The 17,397-nt window shown below is 50.0% G+C and overlaps 3 protein-coding genes across 3 annotated transcripts; 2 read left to right on the top strand and 1 right to left on the bottom strand.

Annotated features, from left to right (window-relative positions):
• Nucleotides 1-50: 50 nt before the first annotated feature.
• Nucleotides 51-2,572, top strand: TMEM97 (transmembrane protein 97). The gene is made up of 2 exons (XM_018084845.2): nucleotides 51-1,046; nucleotides 1,613-2,572. Exons 1-2 carry the CDS (start codon nucleotides 719-721, stop codon nucleotides 1,861-1,863), a joined length of 579 nt encoding a protein of 192 aa, XP_017940334.1. The 5' UTR covers nucleotides 51-718; the 3' UTR covers nucleotides 1,864-2,572.
• A 734-nt stretch (nucleotides 2,573-3,306) lies between these two features.
• Nucleotides 3,307-5,386, bottom strand: IFT20 (intraflagellar transport 20). The gene is given in 5 exon segments (XM_008929462.3): nucleotides 3,307-3,737; nucleotides 4,310-4,413; nucleotides 4,948-5,033; nucleotides 5,253-5,304; nucleotides 5,306-5,386. Coding segments are annotated over 5 exon segments (405 nt in total). The 3' UTR covers nucleotides 3,307-3,655.
• A 2,363-nt stretch (nucleotides 5,387-7,749) lies between these two features.
• Nucleotides 7,750-16,850, top strand: TNFAIP1 (TNF alpha induced protein 1). Its single transcript, XM_008929450.4, has 6 exons — nucleotides 7,750-8,069; nucleotides 9,527-9,696; nucleotides 11,019-11,108; nucleotides 11,195-11,247; nucleotides 11,758-11,953; nucleotides 12,396-16,850. Exons 1-6 carry the CDS (start codon nucleotides 7,859-7,861, stop codon nucleotides 12,612-12,614), a joined length of 939 nt encoding a protein of 312 aa, XP_008927698.1. The 5' UTR covers nucleotides 7,750-7,858; the 3' UTR covers nucleotides 12,615-16,850.
• The last annotated feature ends 547 nt before the right edge of the window (nucleotides 16,851-17,397 follow it).

Below are 17,397 nucleotides of genomic sequence, written 5' to 3'. Positions count from 1 at the left end.
AATTCCTGCCAAAAACCTACCGGGGAGTTGTTGCCGCTGCAGCAGCGGGTATCCCAGCGACCGAATTTATTAGTTAAAATCTCTGGTTTGCTGGATTTTGAGCAAAATCGTAAAAGACAATAAGCATCATGAAGTTAATTCAAACCACAGCTGGATGGCTGATAATTAGCTCAGCCCTCATCGTCAGGGTGCAGTCGGCTGTCACCTGCTGTTTGAGCCTCACAATTGGCTGACGTGGTTTTTGCCATCAGAATTGCTGGAGAATTACTCCAGTGTAGAGGCACCACTTTTAATTAATAGTTAACCAGCAGATCCCAATGCATATCCCCCTGTTCAAAGTCCAGTGTAGAGCCATGATGGAGTTTACATTTCTGTCGTGGAAACTCGTTGCAACTCCCTGAGCCAAATCCTTGGATGGAGCTGTTCCACGGCAGCAGCCGGGCTCCAGCCCTGGAGGAGGAGCCCCCAGAACCCACTGGGCTGGGCAGGACCTGAGGGAGGCTGGGGGCTCACCCCTCACTCAGAGAGCCCCCCTGGGCTGGCACCAGCAGAGCTCTGCAGAGAGAGGAAAATCATAGCTATGAGTGTCAAGGGGCAGATTTTTGTGGTTTGGGTTTTTTCTGATAGGAAATCGTATTTCAGGAGTAGTTTTTGGAAACTGTACTTAGTGCAGAAGTAATCCTAAAATTGCCTGTAGTGCAAATTTAATACAGAGTTAATGCAAAGGGTTCATTACTATAAACATAGTCCCTGTTTAAACTGCAGTACAAATCCTCAAGTGCCAAGGTTGGATCACTCTGTTTTCCCATTGCACTGGTGGCTTCATTCAGTTGAGAATCACATCTTTGCCGTGCTGAGGTTGCTGTTCAGTGACAGAATGTGTTGGTTTGGTTTCCCTAAGCTGACAGACCTGTTGCAGCAGTATGCAACTTCCTTCAGGGACCCCATGATGCTGCAGCCCCCGGAGTGGTTCAAGGCCTTCATCTACTGTGAAGCCTTTCTCCAGCTGCCGTTCTTCCCCGTCGCCGCCTACGCCTTCCTGAAGGGTGGGTATGAAACCAGAGCAGGGGCACGTCCTGGGAGCTCTTCTGCACCACTCCTGCTTTTGGAACAGCAGAGAAGGTTTCTGCATCAGTCTCGAGCAGTTTGAGGGACGTACCCTGTGGAGGGCTGGGCTGTCACAGCCCTTAACGAGTGTGCCACGAGCACTGGGCTGCTCTCATGGCGGATTTTACCTGGGAAAGCAGCACAGAATAAAGTCTGTTAGACACAAAACTTTGTGACTACAGGCCCTTGTCAGGTGCAGCCATTTGTGTAATCAGTATTTGACATCTGGCACACTTCCAGGGTAGATAAAGGTCTGGGTCAAGCCTGTGTACTCATTTTGTTACTTTAAAATTTTCAGGATCACCCCTTTGTTCTGAATTTCCATCAAGGGAGAGAAATTTCTGGGTTCTACTAGTACTTAGGTTTTTTTGTGCTACCTATTCAGTCTGACTGATGGCTGACCCTGGCAGAGAGACAGCAGTCAATGTTCTGTTAAGTTAAAAGCCTCGGAATTCTGCTTGTTTCAAAAATACTTCAATACATTTTCCTTTCTGTTTCTGTGCAGGTGGTTGCAGATGGATCAGGACTCCTGCCATTATCTACTCCACCCACGTAGCCACCACTCTGTTTGCCATCCTGGCCCATATCCTGTTCCACGACTTCTCCAAGTCCGAGCACGTGGGCCCTCAGACGCTGCGTGAGCGCCTCGTTCTGCTCTCCATATACCTGCCCTACCTGCTGATCCCCCTCCTGATCCTGTTCACCATGCTCTGCAACCCCCACTACAAACACGTGGAGAAGAGAAAAAGGAAGTAGCCCCCTCTGGAAGTCGTACCCACCACTCCTGTCCTGGATTTGGTTCCAACCCTGTGCTCACGGAGTCCTCTGGGACAAACATCCCTCTTGTGTTGGCTGCAACAGCTCCTGCCAGGGCACTGCAAGGGAAAATGGAATTGGTTTGAGTGCACAGCTCTGCTTCCACCACAAACAGCTCTGCCAGAGGCTGGGCCAGCAACCCCCGGGGCCTCTGGGGTCGGGTCTGTGCGGGGCCTCTCCAGCAGGAAAATGGACATGTAACCCTTGATGTGTAACTGTGAGGGCACACACTCACACTGCAGCTGGTATTGTTCTTCCAAGTTCCCTTTTTCCAAGATGACTGTTTGGAAACCACTTAAGTAGGAAATCTGTCTTCCAACAGCATATTCTGCAGACTCCCCAAGTGATTACACCCAGATTTGCAAAGCTGTGCTTCTGAAACGTTTCCAATCATATCCTGATTCTTAACTTCCTCACCCCTTCCTTTGAAATTTCCCTGCCTTTGCTTTGCTTCATTTTGATTAATTAATGTCTGATCAGTGGTAAATGTGCCAAACTCTGGATTTATGATACTTAAAGTTACCTTTGAAAATGAAGAATATTGCCTAGAGGATTTTGAAGTACTTCAGGAATTGTAAACAAGGAATTGCAAATTTCTCACTTCCCTGAAATCATTTATAGTATGGAAATAAATAACTCCCTGCAATAATCTGCATTTAATCTTCTTCATGGAAAGGCTGAGAGGAACTTACAGTGACCATGAGATGGTAGAGAATTCACAGAGTAAATCTATGCATAAAATACAACAACTGATAGAAATTCTGGGGTGGATGGGGGTTTTTTAGGTTTTCCATTGATCTGCAAGAACACTTGGAGCCTGGTGAGAGGTGACAGGGCCCTGTGAAGCTGCTCAGGTGCTGCCCTTGTATTTCAGGACTTCACTCTGTAAAAGGTAAGCCTTCCCCAGGCTTTGGAACGAGCCACATTTCCATACTGGGTTCCCTAAAGACAGACACAAAACACATCTGTTTGCACTTCAGCAGGAGGCTTGAGTTCACATTTGTGTTTGTAGTTTATAGTTATGTACTCCTGGTGTCACTGACACTTGGAATGGTTTCCATCCTAATAATGCCCATGAAGGGATTCAGCTCTCATGTTATGACATTCCTGAATGGACATTCCTCAGGAACAGTTCAAAGTTCTTAATTCTCACGTAGTTTCTGTTTTTTTGTGTGTCTGTAATTGATGTGTTCTGGCAATCATAAATTTCTGTAGGTTTTTTATAATTCTGTAGAGAGTAATGTGGGCAACGTAGATCCAAGTTACTGCTGCTTGTGTGTGGTGTCTTTACAGACACAAAGAAAGTGGAAAACCACTGAGAGTGCCCAGGGAGTTGTAAACCTTTAAGCTGAAAAGTAACAGAGCAGGAGCAACTACTTCTGGTACAGCCAGAAAGTCTGAGAACAATAATTTATTTCCCAATTTCTTTGAAAGAGCTGTAAAGTTCAAAAAGAGACACAACAGAGCACCAGTAGCATTAATTCAGCTGTAATTTGAATTAGAACTACTGACTGTACAAAACTGGTATAAAATCAAAGGCCAGAGCAGTGTGTGCAGCTGTGAGCTGTCAGCCCTCCTTATTGCCACGGCTGGGACATTCACACCAAGGTAAAGCCCCTCCATTGCACAAACCATCTGCACTCCTGCACAGTGGAAATTGCATATTTCTGAAATTCTCAAGATTCTGGAATGGTCAAGTTCCCAAGTGAGCTGGTTTTTATCTTAAAATCCTCTATTTCTGGAAAATGAACTGGTCAATGAATTCATTCTGGTCCGCTTCGATTTTGCAAAGAGTCTCGTACTCGATCCGGTACCTGCAAGAGAAAAATGGTCAAAGGCCCCCAGCTGTGGGAGGGGGGTCAGTGCAGCCCCCCAGGCTGTGGGAGGGGGATCAGTGCAGCCCCCCAGGCTGTGGGAGGGGGATCAGTGCAGCCCCCCAGGCTGTGGGAGGGGGATCAGTGCAGCCCCCCAGGCTGTGGGAGGGGGGTCAGTGCAGCCCCCCAGGCTGTGGGAGGGCAGCTGGGCTACCTGTGTGACCTGTCACTGGAAGCAGCAGCTGCACTGTCACACTGTGCAGCTCTCAAGGCCCTTTAGCAGCCAGACACAAGGCTGTTACAGATGTGCTGGGTTCTGCACTGCCCACCTCGTGCTGCCTCCCTTTGGTCAGCCCCCAAGGCCTCAGGGAGGAACCTGCTTTGGCTCACTGCAAGGCCTGAAGGTGAGTCCAGGCCTGTGGCACATTTCCAGGTGTGCTCTGGGCAGGACACACCTTTGCTGCAGGTGGGACTGTCTGAACCAACTGAGGGTCCCACAGGGGTCAGCCCTGGGTCAGCCCTGAGCCCTCCCAGCCTGCACAGCTCCCCACAGTGCTGAGCACAAACCTCACCTTTCCAGCTGCATCTTCTTCTCGGCTATCAAAGCCTGGAGCTGCTGCTCCTGAGCCTCTCTCTGCTTTGCGATCGACTTCAGCAGGTTCCGTGCCCCGATGGCCTGGCAGGAGAGGGTGGGATGTGCTGAGGGGGTTTTGTTAATTTTTTTAGCCCCTTTCCCTCCCAGCAGGTTGATTCTGAGGTGTTTCAGCCGTGCCAGCAATAAGGGAGGGTGACACTGTGATCCTGGGCGGGTGAGGCCTTTGGGGCCTCCCTCAGACACAGGGAACAAAGTCCCTGACTCCTCTGGACACACAGAGTGGGCACTGGTCCAGACAAGCTCTGGCTACCAGAGGCTTCTCTTGCCTCTTGAGGACTAAGTTCTACCAGTAAAAGGAGCGATTTAAAAATACAGGTTCTGTTTAAGTGCAGAAATATTGACAAGCAGGAAGAGCTGTGACATGCAGGAGTAATGTGACAATGTCACAGGCTTCTAGACATTAATGTCAACTAAAAAGGCCCAGTTAGTCCCACGGGAATGCCAGCAGGACGCTGACAGGGAAATGCTGCTTCTGCTGTAAAGGGAGGGAGGGACAGAGCTGGTTTTTTACACAAGGCAGAGCACACGAGAACCCAGGAACTGACTGCACAGTACCTTCATCTTCTCACTTTCTGCAGCTTTGGCCAGTTGGTCAACGAGCTCAATCAAGCTGCCCACTATTTTCTGGAATTCTGCTGTTTCTGCAAAGAAGAAGAGATTGGCAAGTGATACCCAGAACAGCCCTAAAGAGGAGCAACGCTCCTGCTTCGTGGTATAGCTTTTAGAAGCAGCTTTATGTTTATAGAGTTTACTGTAAACAGCCACGTTTTAAGGTTTTCCTCGGAGTCAGATAAAAGGGGCAGGAGAAGAGGGGAGCCCTGGAGTGCCCGGGGGCGGCCCGTGGGCCGTGCGGGACTCACTGTCCACGAAGGCCCGACACTCCTCGCGGAGCTGCGCCGTCTTGCCGGCCGGCCACCTCGGGCTCCAGCCCCCGCAGCTTGTTCAGGCTGATCGAAGTGCCAGCCGCCGCCGAGCCCAGCGCCGCCTGCGCCATCTGGTGGCGATGCGGGCCGAGCCCCGCCCACCGCGCGGCGCGCCAGGACGGTCTCCTTCACAACCCCTCCGGCCCCTCCGAGCGGCCCGGGACGGTTCCTCACAACCCCTCCGGCCCTCCGAGCGGCCCGGACGGGGACCGCTCTTTCCTCACAACTTCCCTATACCGGCGCCCCTCCGAGCGGCCCGGGACGTCCTCACAACCCTCTCCGGCCCCTCGAGCGGCCGGACGGTCCTTCACAACCCCTCCGGCCCCTTCCGAGCGGCCGGGACGGTTCCCTCAACAACCCCTCCGGCCCCTTCCGAGCGGCCCGGGACGGTCCTCACAACCCCTCCGGCCCCTCCTGGAGCGGCCCGGGACGGTCCTCACACCCCTCCGGGCCCCTCCGAGCGGCCCGGGGGACGGTCCTCACAACCCCTCCGGCCCTCCGAGCGGCGCCGGACGCTCCTCAGGGCCAGACCCTCCAAAACCCCGGCCCGGCCCGCCTCCGCCGCCGCGGGGCCCGCGGGCAGCGCGGAAGCTCTTCCGGGCCGGCGCTTCCCGGGGCGGGACGAGGCTCGCCGGGCCCGGGGTGAGGGCGGCCGCGGGGTGAGCGTGGGCCGGAGTGCGCGTGCGAGTGGCGGTGCGGTGCGGGTGCGGGTGCGGGTGCGGGTGCGGGTGCGGGTGCGGGTGCGGAGTGCGGGTGCGGGGCCGGGCGGGTGCGGGGCCGGCGGCCGGGGCCTGGGCCGGGGCCGGGCCGGAGCTCCCGGTGCCGAGGCCCTGCCGTGTCCCTGCGGCGCGGCGGGTAGCGGCCCCCGGTGCGAGCGGACCCCCGCTGTGCCCAGCCGGGTTCGGGTTGTTCCTCTCCCGGCGGTGCCGAGCGGGGGCTGTTCCCTGGTCCCTGTTCCCTGGTCCCTGTTCCCTGGTCCCTGTTCCCTGGTCCCTGTTCCCTGTTCCCTGGTCCCTGTTCCCTGTTCCCTGGTCCCTGTTCCCTGTTCCCTGGTCCCTGTTCCCTGGTCCCTGGTCCCTGGTCCCGGCGCGGGCAGGAGTCAGGGTAGGAAGGAGGGACGTGGGGAGTTTTCCGTCGTGTCAGAGGGGTGATTAAAGGTCTCGCGGCTGTTCGCAGCCAAGGCCCCACAGCTCCTTAGCAGACATCACTTGTAGCGTTTGCTTAGTTGTAATAAGGGAGTTATGAATTAGGAACTGCGGAATAACGTTGTGTTTTAGGTCCAAGTGCAGCAGTTCTTCCAGTCTCGGGCAGTTTTAAGCCACCATTGTAGCTGCCAGGTAATTAACTGTACTGATGGGTGGTTGTGAGGCTTTTCTCTGTTGAAAGCTGAGGTGGAAGTTAGCAGGTGGCATATTTGTTTATAAAGGTCACTCATGTGCCATAAGCACAGAACTGAGAGAGGGAGGTATTTGTAGTCTGAAAGAGTTTAAGAAAAACCAACAAAGAAAAAACAACAGAAAAAAAAGCCAAAGAAAAGCAACAGCAAAAACCTTTTGAGACAATAAGTACTAGAAGAAAGATAGGTAAGAAACTTGTATTTGCACTTTTCTGGTTAGAGAACTTCAGGTGTGGCCTGGCAGAGTTTCATTCTTTTATGTTTCCATTTTGAGCTTCTTGTGGATGAGAAAGTAAATGTGAGACTGGGGAGAGGAAGAGGTGCTATGTGGCTATTTGAGGCAGGTACTCCAGAGAGTGGATGGATGTACTTGATGGGGAGTGGTGTTAATTTTTATTTTTTTTTTCATTAAAACTACATTGACTGTTCAGGGTTTCAGGATGGAGGAAGGAGAGTTTTGAATGAAAGGAGTCACCGGGAAGTGGAATGTTAATGATCCAACCTTTCAGTGTTGAGGCATTTGAAGAGACATTTGTATCTCCAGTTAAAAGTCAAACCAACATCAGCAAACCCTGCCCAGGGAGATGCACACACAGCCCAGCTGAAGGAGGGGCAGGAAGCTCTTCCAGCGTTTCAGCTCTGCCCAGAGAGTTGTGTTCTTTTGGGAAGCTGGGGGGAGCTGGATTCCAGCAGGGTTTAGGCCTGGCCTCCAGTGGTGTGTGGTGTTTGCAGTGTTGGTGAAGAGGAAGTTGCAGGAAGTCGGGGGAGTTTCACGTGGCTCAGAAATGTGGCACAGCCATGACTTGGCTGGTTATGTCACTGCAGGAATTGTCTGGAAACTGGCTCGATGTTGTTTTGTCACAGCGTGTGTGGCCATGTCCTTGGCAGTCTCTGACTGTGCCCACCCCGCTGACCGCTCGCTCTGCCCGCAGGTGATGAGTGCTCTGTGCCCACCCTGTGGCAGTGCTGACCACCCGCTCTGCCTGCAGGTGATGAGTGCTCTGTGCCCACCCCACTGACCGCCCGCTCTGCCCGCAGGTGATGAGCGCTCCGTGCCCGTCCCCGCCGGGACACGCGTGACCGCAGCACCACGGCGGGGCCCGCCCGGCCCACGCGCTGCAGGGTCGTCATCTACCTCCAGAAGGACATGTCTGGGGACACGTGCCTCGCCCTGTGCCCCGGCACGGGGCCCAAGCCCAAGGCTGGCAGCTTCAAGGGGGGCAGCCTGGGCAACAAGTACGTGCGGCTCAACGTGGGCGGCTCCCTGTACTACACCACGGTGCAGGTGCTCACCAGGCACGACACCATGCTCAAGGCCATGTTCAGCGGCAGGATGGAGGTGCTCACGGACAAGGAAGGTAAGGGAGGGGCTGCTGCTGTTGACAGGTTTGTAGAACAACTGGGTTTTGGTGGTGGTTTTTAAAATATCTTGACTACACTCTGTTTAGGATGTAGGGAAAGATGTGTTCCAAAAATGACTTGGAACACTAGGCAGCCAGCTCCCATTGATGCCAGCAGTCCTCTGGCTTTATAGAAATGTGCTCTTTTGTTACCAGAATTAACCAGGGAAGGACTGGGCCTCTTTCCTGCCCTCACAGCGTCTGAGCAGATTGTCGGTGGTGTTGTAAACACTGAACAGACAGTCTGTGGGTTGTCATTTCTGTCAGTGGCATCGTTCAAACTGCGCACATGGGGAGGGATGTCAGTTTTCAGCTTTAAGGCTCAGAATAACCTGGCTTGCTATGTTGAAAATTCCTTTTTTCCTCCTGCCAGCAGCATGTTTCACTCGTGGCTCATGGTGCTGTGACGGTGTTTGGGGGTCAGTCAGGCAGTGTGTCACCTCCAGCTGGACACAGGATATTGGTATCACAGGTCCCAGATACATTATAGAGAGCAGAACAAGCAGTTTTGTATAAGAGCCTCAACCTGAATGGAAAACAAGGGTCATATTCTCCAGCTGGAGCTGTGAGAATCCAGCAGGGGTTTAGCTTACTTTGCTAGGTTGTTTTCTGTACCTAGATCCCAAAATAACACTTTTTTTATCTGCTTTCCACATTATGGGAAAGGGTTTGGCACTGCATTAAGTCCTCTGCCTGCGTGCATTCTGCGTTGCTGTTGTTTGGCAGCAGTCAGACATCCTGTTTCCTGGGGAATGTGACTTCAGGGATGTAAAATTGCAAGAACTGTCTGTCTGCTACTGTTTCCTGTGCTGCATCCCCTCTGTGCTCCCTCCTGATGTGTCTGTCGTGTTCTTTGCTCCTCTTTGGGGACTAGAACAGCTTTTTTCCTACACTGTGTTTTCTGGGCTGGTCTGCCTTTTAGCATCTTCAGAACACTTCTCTCTCTTTAACTCCAAACAGCAGCAGAAGATGTGTTTGGAAAAGTGCCAAATCCTCCTTGTCAGGCCACAGAACTTATCTTGAATCTACTTGTTACAAACACTTGTGAATTCTCTCTTCTGGTCCTTCCTTGGTGTGCAGTTTCTGCTGTCCAGCAGCACATGCAGCACTGCAGGGCGGTTCCTGCAGCAAGCTTTGTGTCTTGTACTGGAAGCCGGGTATTTTTATCTCGAGGCTTTGCTTTTGGGATGCTGGAAAGCAGTGGGAACATCCAGACAGTACCAAAGGGGTCCCACTGTCAGGTTCTGTTCTGGAACAAGCTTCAGTTTGCTCACAGTCAGTAGAGACTTCTACTGGGGGAAATGGGAGAAGTGTTCTTTGTGGTTTCAGGAAACCTGAGGCTTATTTAAGCTCTGCAAGGAGCTTTTTCTTACCTCTAGTGTTGAGGTGACTGAAATGTGTTGGTTATTTTTCAGGCTGGATCCTTATAGACCGTTGTGGGAAGCACTTTGGAACAATTTTAAACTACCTGCGAGATGACACAATTGCACTTCCAAAGCACAGGCAGGAGATCAAAGAGTTGATGGCAGAAGCCAAATACTATCTCATCCAGGGCTTAGTGGACATGTGCCAAGCAGCCTTGCAGGTAAGAACAGAAGTAGCCTGTGAAGTGTTTTGTGGGTGATTTGCCTATAAAATGTAGTTAAGGTAACTTTAGAGATTATTTTGTGGCCTCAGAGATGGCAGCAAGGCTGAGATGTGTAAGATATTTCCTCTGGTGTGAAATAAAAGAGCAGAAAATATTACCCAGGCACCCCCCTCCCCTCAGGTTAAAACACACCCTGGAGGGCTGGTGTGGGTCTGGCTGAGCACCTGGCACAGAGTCCACGATGCTCTGGCTGGCAGAGCACCAGCTGCAGAGAGGGCAGCTCTGGCTCGTGCCTGCCCTTCAGCTCCTGTCCCCCAGGACAGAGATATCCTATCCCTGTCTCCTGAATTCTCAGGATGCTCCACTCCAGGGCCCCACCTTTCCAGCAGGTCCCGAGACTCCAGGGACAGCCTTCCCCCGATCCAGCTCTGAGTTACCTGGTGGTGTGCAACAGTCATCGCTGAAAATCCTGCCCATTTCACTAAAACTACAGCAGATGACATTTGTCTAAATTTCCTCCAAGTTACATCACTTCTAATTAGATAATAATTATAGGCAGAATGGATTTGAGCCTCCAACTTTTTAATAAGCTTAGCCCAGAGACAGTATATATAATTTAGTCTTAAAATTGTGAAAAGAATGTTTCTTGCAGGACATAATTCAGTAACTACTGAACACCTCACATGCTGGGTTCAGCATACTATGGTGTCACTGAAAGAGGTGCAAAGCCACACTGACAGTTTTCCTTCTGGCTTAGAATTCAAAACCTGGCTTCTACAAACAGAATGTTCTGAGGCTTCCATGTTAGCTATGGAGCTTTTCTGAGTTTGCTGCCAGAGGGATCCGAGGGCACAGCTTGTCCTGCACACACTGGGTTGTGGCTTTTGTGTCCCAGGGGCTGACGCCGTGTTGGTGACACCCTGTTCTGCCAAGTGTTCAGCTCACAGTGGCTGATGTTCTGTACTGCAGTGGTTTGAGTTGATTAAAAGTAGTGCAAACTCCCTCTATCTTTTTCTTCAAGAAAGGATGGAATAATAAACCCACTTAAACCAAATATGACTAGAGATTGTCCTTGCTATAGCTGAGGACATCCACCTGCATCCCAGTATTTCAATTACTGCTGCCCTCTGGGGATAAGGAATCTCTGCTGTGATTCTGGGTTGCAGATCAAGGTAAGCTATGTGGTTACTATAGCAACCCAGAGAGTTTTTTTTTCCTGTGCATCACAGCATTTGAGAACATGGCTGGAGGAGACAGCAGCAGCAGTGTTAGCTTTAGCATTTCTCTCTTATTTCCTCTTTCTTCTTTTTTTGAAACAGGACAAGAAAGACCTGTATGAGCCAGTCTGCAGCATCCCTATTATCACCTCTCCGAAGGAGGAAGAGAGACTGATAGAGTCATCACTGAAAGTAACTGCTCCCAGCAACTATGAATTTATGCTAATTGTACTCAAACACAGAACTTACATTTTCTGCTTTTCTCTCTCTCCCAACAGCCTGTTGTTAAGCTGCTTTATAATAGAAGCAACAATAAATACTCCTACACCAGGTATGTCTGGTTGTTTTCCCTGCTGTATTGTGAAAGTCTCCCTTTGGCTATAGGAGTGGAGTAAGATGATGGATGACCTAACTTGGCTGCTTTTGGTTTGGGTGGGGTTTGGGTTTTTTGCTTACAGCAGTGTTCTTCCAGCACACACTGACTCTGGGCTTTCGCTGTGATCAAGCCAGAGAACTGCAGTGAGCCTGGGGTTTGATCACCTCGAGTGTCAGTCAGGAGAGTGGTGAATAGTTGATGTAATTGTTTGGGACATTGTGCTGCCGTTATTAATTATATAGCTTGACCCTGAAGGCTGGTGTGTTTGCTCACAGGGGTCAGAGCAGTGTATTTGTATCTGAAATGGGCTGTTACCCCTCTTTTCTTGGCAGCATATGACAATGAGTCACTACTTATTTGCATTCAGCAGTTAGATCAGCACTTACAGCTGGTGGAGCAGAGTATAAAATGGGCAGAGATGGCCAGTTGAAAAATCCTCTCCCTGCTTTCGGTGCTGTGTTTCAGTAACTCAGATGACAACCTGCTGAAGAACATCGAGCTGTTTGACAAGCTCTCTCTGCGGTTCAACGGCAGAGTCCTGTTCATCAAGGACGTGATCGGGGATGAGATCTGCTGCTGGTCCTTCTACGGGCAGGGCCGCAAGCTGGCCGAGGTGTGCTGCACCTCCATCGTCTACGCCACCGAGAAGAAGCAAACCAAGGTAACGGAGCTTCCCCACCCGTCTGTTACGGGATAGAAATCACGGAACCCCGGAGAAACAGAATGTTCTGAGCTGGGGGGACCCACAAGGATCATCAAGTCCAGCTCTTAAGTGAATGGCTAGCATGGTGAATCCACAGAGTTTCCCTAAATTTAGGAGTTAATTTCTGATTTCTGTTAGTCGGGCAAGGTGACCGGGGTTCAGCGTTAAGAAGCAGAGGTACTGTTTTCCCTTCTAGAACAATCTAAAAGAAGAGGTGAGGGAGGTGGCCTCGTGGTGGGAGGAATCCTCTACCAGGAATTAGTCTGCTTTGTTCATTTCTGTTTCCCTCTCTTTGTCCCATGTGTCTCTTTATGGCTCAAATATCTCTTCACGTGCGGGTTTGTGTTCCAGTCCCGTTGGCCTGGGCGGGTCAGAACAGGACGTGTGCTGTCTGTTGTAGGTTGAATTCCCCGAGGCACGGATTTATGAGGAAACACTAAATGTCTTACTGTATGAAACCCCCCGGGTTCCTGATAACTCCCTGCTGGAGGCCACGAGCCGGAGCCGGAGCCAGGCGTCGCACAGCGAGGACGACGAGGGCTTCGAGCTGCGCGACCGCGTGCGCCGCATCCACGTGAAGAGATACAGCACCTACGACGACCGCCAGCTCGGCCACTAGTGCTGAGCCAGGGCAAGCCTTGGTCAGGCTGGGCTCAGTGTGCTTGGAGCAGGATCAGGCAGCAGGGAGGGATCACTCGGGCTCTGGGGATTGATCTTCATTTGGCGTCTTGGCTCCCTGGACGGGCCAATGGGCGTTTGTGCGCACAGAGCAACACTGAGGGCTTGGAGAACTGAGGTGGGAGTTCTGCACCACGTGCTTTGCCTACAGACTGTCCCCTCTGCCTGCCAGAAAGGGGTGAGATTTGTAACACTGGTTCTCAGTTTGGGGTTCTTTCCTCTCTAACAACTCGCTGGTTTCCCACTTCCTGCGAGCAGTGAGGTGGCGCGGTTTGAAAAGCTTTCTCCAGACACCTGCCCCTTCAGGGCCTCGCATGACGGAACGTGCAGTTTTTAAATCGAGATACTGAAGAGAGAACTCGAATGTGGCTACTCTTGGCAGACACTACATGTGGTAACCCCCAGGAGAAATGGTTGGCCAGCCAGCTGCCAGCAGTCAGGTGCACTGCACGTGTGCTTTCTCCCACCCCTTTCCTCAGTACACCTGCAGAGGTTTGTGTTCCAGGACAGCTCCCTTTAAAAGTCATCGAGTCCAAGGCAAGCTCTCCCAAAGTGATAAGAGCCAAGTCATCAAGCAACCTCCCCTTGTGAAAAATGAGAAGTCTTTGGAAATTTAAATATGTATGTAATGACTTGTCCTGGGAGATGGAGAGATGGGTATGGAGAGGGAAGAAGCTTCAAGTCAGCAAACTTGAGCAGGTTGTGGCAGGGTTGCCCTTGTTGAGGCTTGTGACAGTGAAATTCTGTTCATATAAACAAGGACAATCCATGGAATTGCTTTTCCATTAGTTTCCTCCTGCAGCAGGGGAAAAATTGCAGTGGCTGGGGAGGTACAGGCTAAGCTGTTTTATAAGGCTACATCATGTGAATTCAAGTTCTGTGTTTTAAATCCCTTTTAGAGCATAGAACTTGAAGTGGAAAGAGAAGAACAGCCATGAAAATCTTGTTCTAGCATGAAACTGCAAGGGGCCTTGGGCACAAGAGAGAGGTGGCTTATAGTGGATTTTAAACTGAAATACTCACTTTTATCCTGAGTGCTTGGCTGGGTGCTAATTGTACAGGGCACTTCAGGGGTTGGAGTCAAGTCTGCTCTGCAAATTGGGTCTCTGGAAACAGCTTCAAGTTTAGTATGAAAAGCCATTACTGTATTTTTAAATGTTTGCTTGTATGTTTGAGCTCTGGGTTGCATATTCTGTCATTAATGGTTATTCCTGCTGGCTGTCCACTGGCAGCAATGGATATGTTGGATATGCTGCTTTTGTGTTCCCATATTGTACTTGGTCATGGAAGCTCCAGATTCCATGAGGGTTGGTCCTGAACTGCTTTGACCAGTGCCAAATCCACCTGTAAGATTTAAAGAAAATTGCTGCAAAAGCCTACAAGAAAAAAAAAAATCTCAAATTAATGCAGTGAGGTCATAAGTGAGATTGAGATGTGGATGGTTTGGGAGTACTGGAAGCAGGGGAGGGAACAGAAAGATTCTTTGCACTCATTTAGGTTTTTGAAAACAGAATTGCTGGGGGTTAATAAGAAAACACTAATGGCTATAAAGTTTCAGGATTTTCTTGCCTGGCCAGGCCTCTACACATGGCAGGATTCACTTCTTTCTCCTCACATTCAGGAAGCAGCACTGCACAGAGATGCACCTGCCTTGTCGTGAAAGGCCTCTTGAAAACTCTAATAACCTCTTCTCTTTTATATTGCTCTCTGTAAGTTTTTGTTTTCCAGCTGTTATTCTGTTGTGCCAGGGAAAATACAGCTGCTGAGATAAGTTTTGACGAAGATTTTTGTGGTATTTCTCTCTAATTCTGCTAGAGTGTGATGTGGATTTTTAAAATTTTTTCCCTCCACTGATGGGATTTAATTTGAAGCCACCAGCAAAGGCTGCAGTGATGGAGTCTTTGTGCTGCACTTAATAGGTTCAGTTTATTCCCTTGTACTTTTTTCAAAAGGCTGCTGCCATTTAAAATCCATGTGTGGCACTTGTTTCTTGGAAAATGATTTGTATTATTTTTTTCTTGCTACTATCATAGTGAATGTTAGCAGATTAAGTGATGCTGGTAGCCTTGCAAAACTGTGTTAAAAAAGTTATAAGCATAAAAATGTCATATTTGCATTTATTTCCTCTGGGGAGGACAGGTATGGGAAGGAGGGTGTGAAAAAGAATGAGTGTCAGATCCATGTGCTGCTCCAGAGGCTTCCTGTGCTCCCAGGAGTCATTAATGAAATGGATCCAACTTGTGAATTATTACACTGTAAGAAGCAGAGAAAAGCTTGTGTTTTGGTTTAGTTGGTTTTCTGTCCCTGTCTCCCATAGCAAACAAGTAGTATTAATTTCTGATTTGAATTTAGATTAAATTAACCTTGAAAACAAAATGTTTTGAGAACCATCTGGGTTGTGAGAATCTTCTGCCAAGTGCAAAGGAACTTCTTGGTGTTTGTGGAATGTGGAATCTCAGTAAGAAGCGTCAGCAGTTATGTATGTGCTTAAAAATGTGCAGATATCCTTTTCATTTCACTGTAGTTTCTCCTGCTTGTCTGGAACTGCTCCAGCACAGGGTGTTACTGAGTGTACCTCACACCAAAATCATGGCCTGGGGATGTGGTGTCTCTGACCACCAGGTTCTGATAATTCTGTGATGTCACACATGCTTTGTATTCTCGTCTTAATCAGCCTTTTTGTGATTGAAGGCTGTGAATTATTTTGAGAGGAACGTTCTGGTTGTTCTAGGACATGTTTTTACGACCTGGTGTAAAGGAGAAGCAGCAGCACTGAGCAGGATGATGCAGTTTAAAGGCAGCATTGGTGGGTGTGCAGTGGGCTGCCCATTGCTCAAGGGGACACTGGCTGTGCTGCCTGAGGGTCCTCTGCTGGCTCTAGAGAGACAAATAAGGACAATACTGGTTTCTAATTTATGCATTTGTCTGCAAGTTGAGACTTGTAGTGGCTTCCCATGTAGACCATCACCAATAGGTGTGTTAATGAGGTGCCTGGGAATTTGGGGTAGCCTTTGGGAGGAAGGAGAGGCCTTTTTGCCTCATTTGTAGGGTGTGAATTCTGACTGCATTAGCTGGCATTCTTCCAGGACTCGCTGTCCTCTTCACTCCTGAATTTAAGCAAACCTTTGAGCACTCAGGCAGACTGAGGCAATGAATGGAAACTGTCCCCTGCCATCTGTGCCCAATCCTGTGCTAAAGGCTGCAGTGCCAACAGCCTTGGTCCTTCTCCAGGGAAGGGGTCTCAGTGACTGGGGAGCAGATATTTGGGATGGGTGTTAATTAGGCAGCAGTGTTAGAGGGGAGGGCTCTGCAGGCCAGCAGCTCCAGCTGCTGATGAACGCCGAGACAAAACTCACTGCTTAACCTTCACCTTGACATTTAGTTTTTGGAACAGCAGACATTTATCCTGCCATGATGTTCCACTCCAGCGACTTTTATCTTTTGCGGTTCTTGGTTAAAATGGAGGATAACTGGCTGGGACTGGAAGGCGTTGCAGGGGCCAGTGGTGTCACTGAGAGCTGTGTTGGAATGGGCAGTACTTACCGTGGGCTTGGTTTGACTTCTATTTTATTTTTTTTTTCCCCTGGGGGAACACTGGGGGAACACTCGAGGCAACACTGATGAATACAGCTGAGCTGAACTGGATGGGTCTGGCCCAGCAGGCCCTGCCCTACACAATTGGATTGTATCTTCTGACAATCCTTGGCATTCGACCTTCTCAGCCAAATTCCACCCCGGTGCTGTTGGCAGAGCCGAGGTGTCTGTGGGAGGGGAGTGGGCACCAGTCCCACTCCAGCTCTGTCACTCCCTCGGGCGCACACGGCAGGATGTGTTTTCTGTATATGTGTAATTTCTCCTCATCTAATAAAGTGGTGATAAGACCCTCCCCTACCTCAGAGGGATGTTGTATTAATTTTTTTAATATTAGTAAAGGATTCTTTTGGATTTCTATAATATTTTGTATCCAGAGTACAGCAGGTATGACTGCTGATCTTGTTTAAACTGACATTCTGTCTTTGTTTTATTTTTATGTCTAACTTTTTTAGGGTCAGTCTTACCGATAAATTTCTTAGTTAATGCAGTAATTAATTAGGTGTTGATTAAAGTGTTTTATCAGTGCATTAAATGGAAATGGAACACTAATTTTTAATAAAGTGTTATATTTTGTCTTCTGTGATTTGATCCCCGCCTGTGACTTGGGATTTCTAAAGCACAAAAGTGCTGTGGGATCACAGGGACACCTGTGTGTGTGTCCAGGTGCTGTGATCAGCTCCAGGCTGGGATTACAGGACAGGGACGGGCCAGGGTCGATCTATGTCCTGGGGAATAGCTCCCGTGCCCTGGGATCATTCCCATCCCTTGGATCATTCCCATCCCTCGGATCTCACCCATCCCTTGGATCATTCCCATCCCTCGGATCTCACCCATCCCTCGGATCTCACCCATCCCCCGGATCATTCCCATCCCTCGGATCATTCCCATCCCTCGGATCATTCCCATCCCTCGGATCATTCCCATCCCGGATCATTCCCATCCCCCGGATCTCTCCCATCCCTCGGATCTCACCTATCCCTTGGATCTCACCCATCCCTCGGATCTCTCCCATCCCTCGGATCTCACCTATCCCTTGGATCATTCCCATCCCTCGGATCTCTCCCATCCCTCGGATCTCACCTATCCCTTGGATCTCTCCCATCCCTCGGATCTCACCTATCCCTTGGATC

The sequence above is a fragment of the Manacus vitellinus genome, unplaced genomic scaffold (assembly GCF_001715985.3).
Source record: "Manacus vitellinus isolate BGI_N305 unplaced genomic scaffold, ASM171598v3 scaffold_76_pilon, whole genome shotgun sequence".
Classification (NCBI taxonomy): Eukaryota; Metazoa; Chordata; class Aves; order Passeriformes; family Pipridae; genus Manacus; species Manacus vitellinus.
Note: the sequence above shows the minus strand (reverse complement) of the source record. Positions and strands in the feature narration are given on the sequence as shown.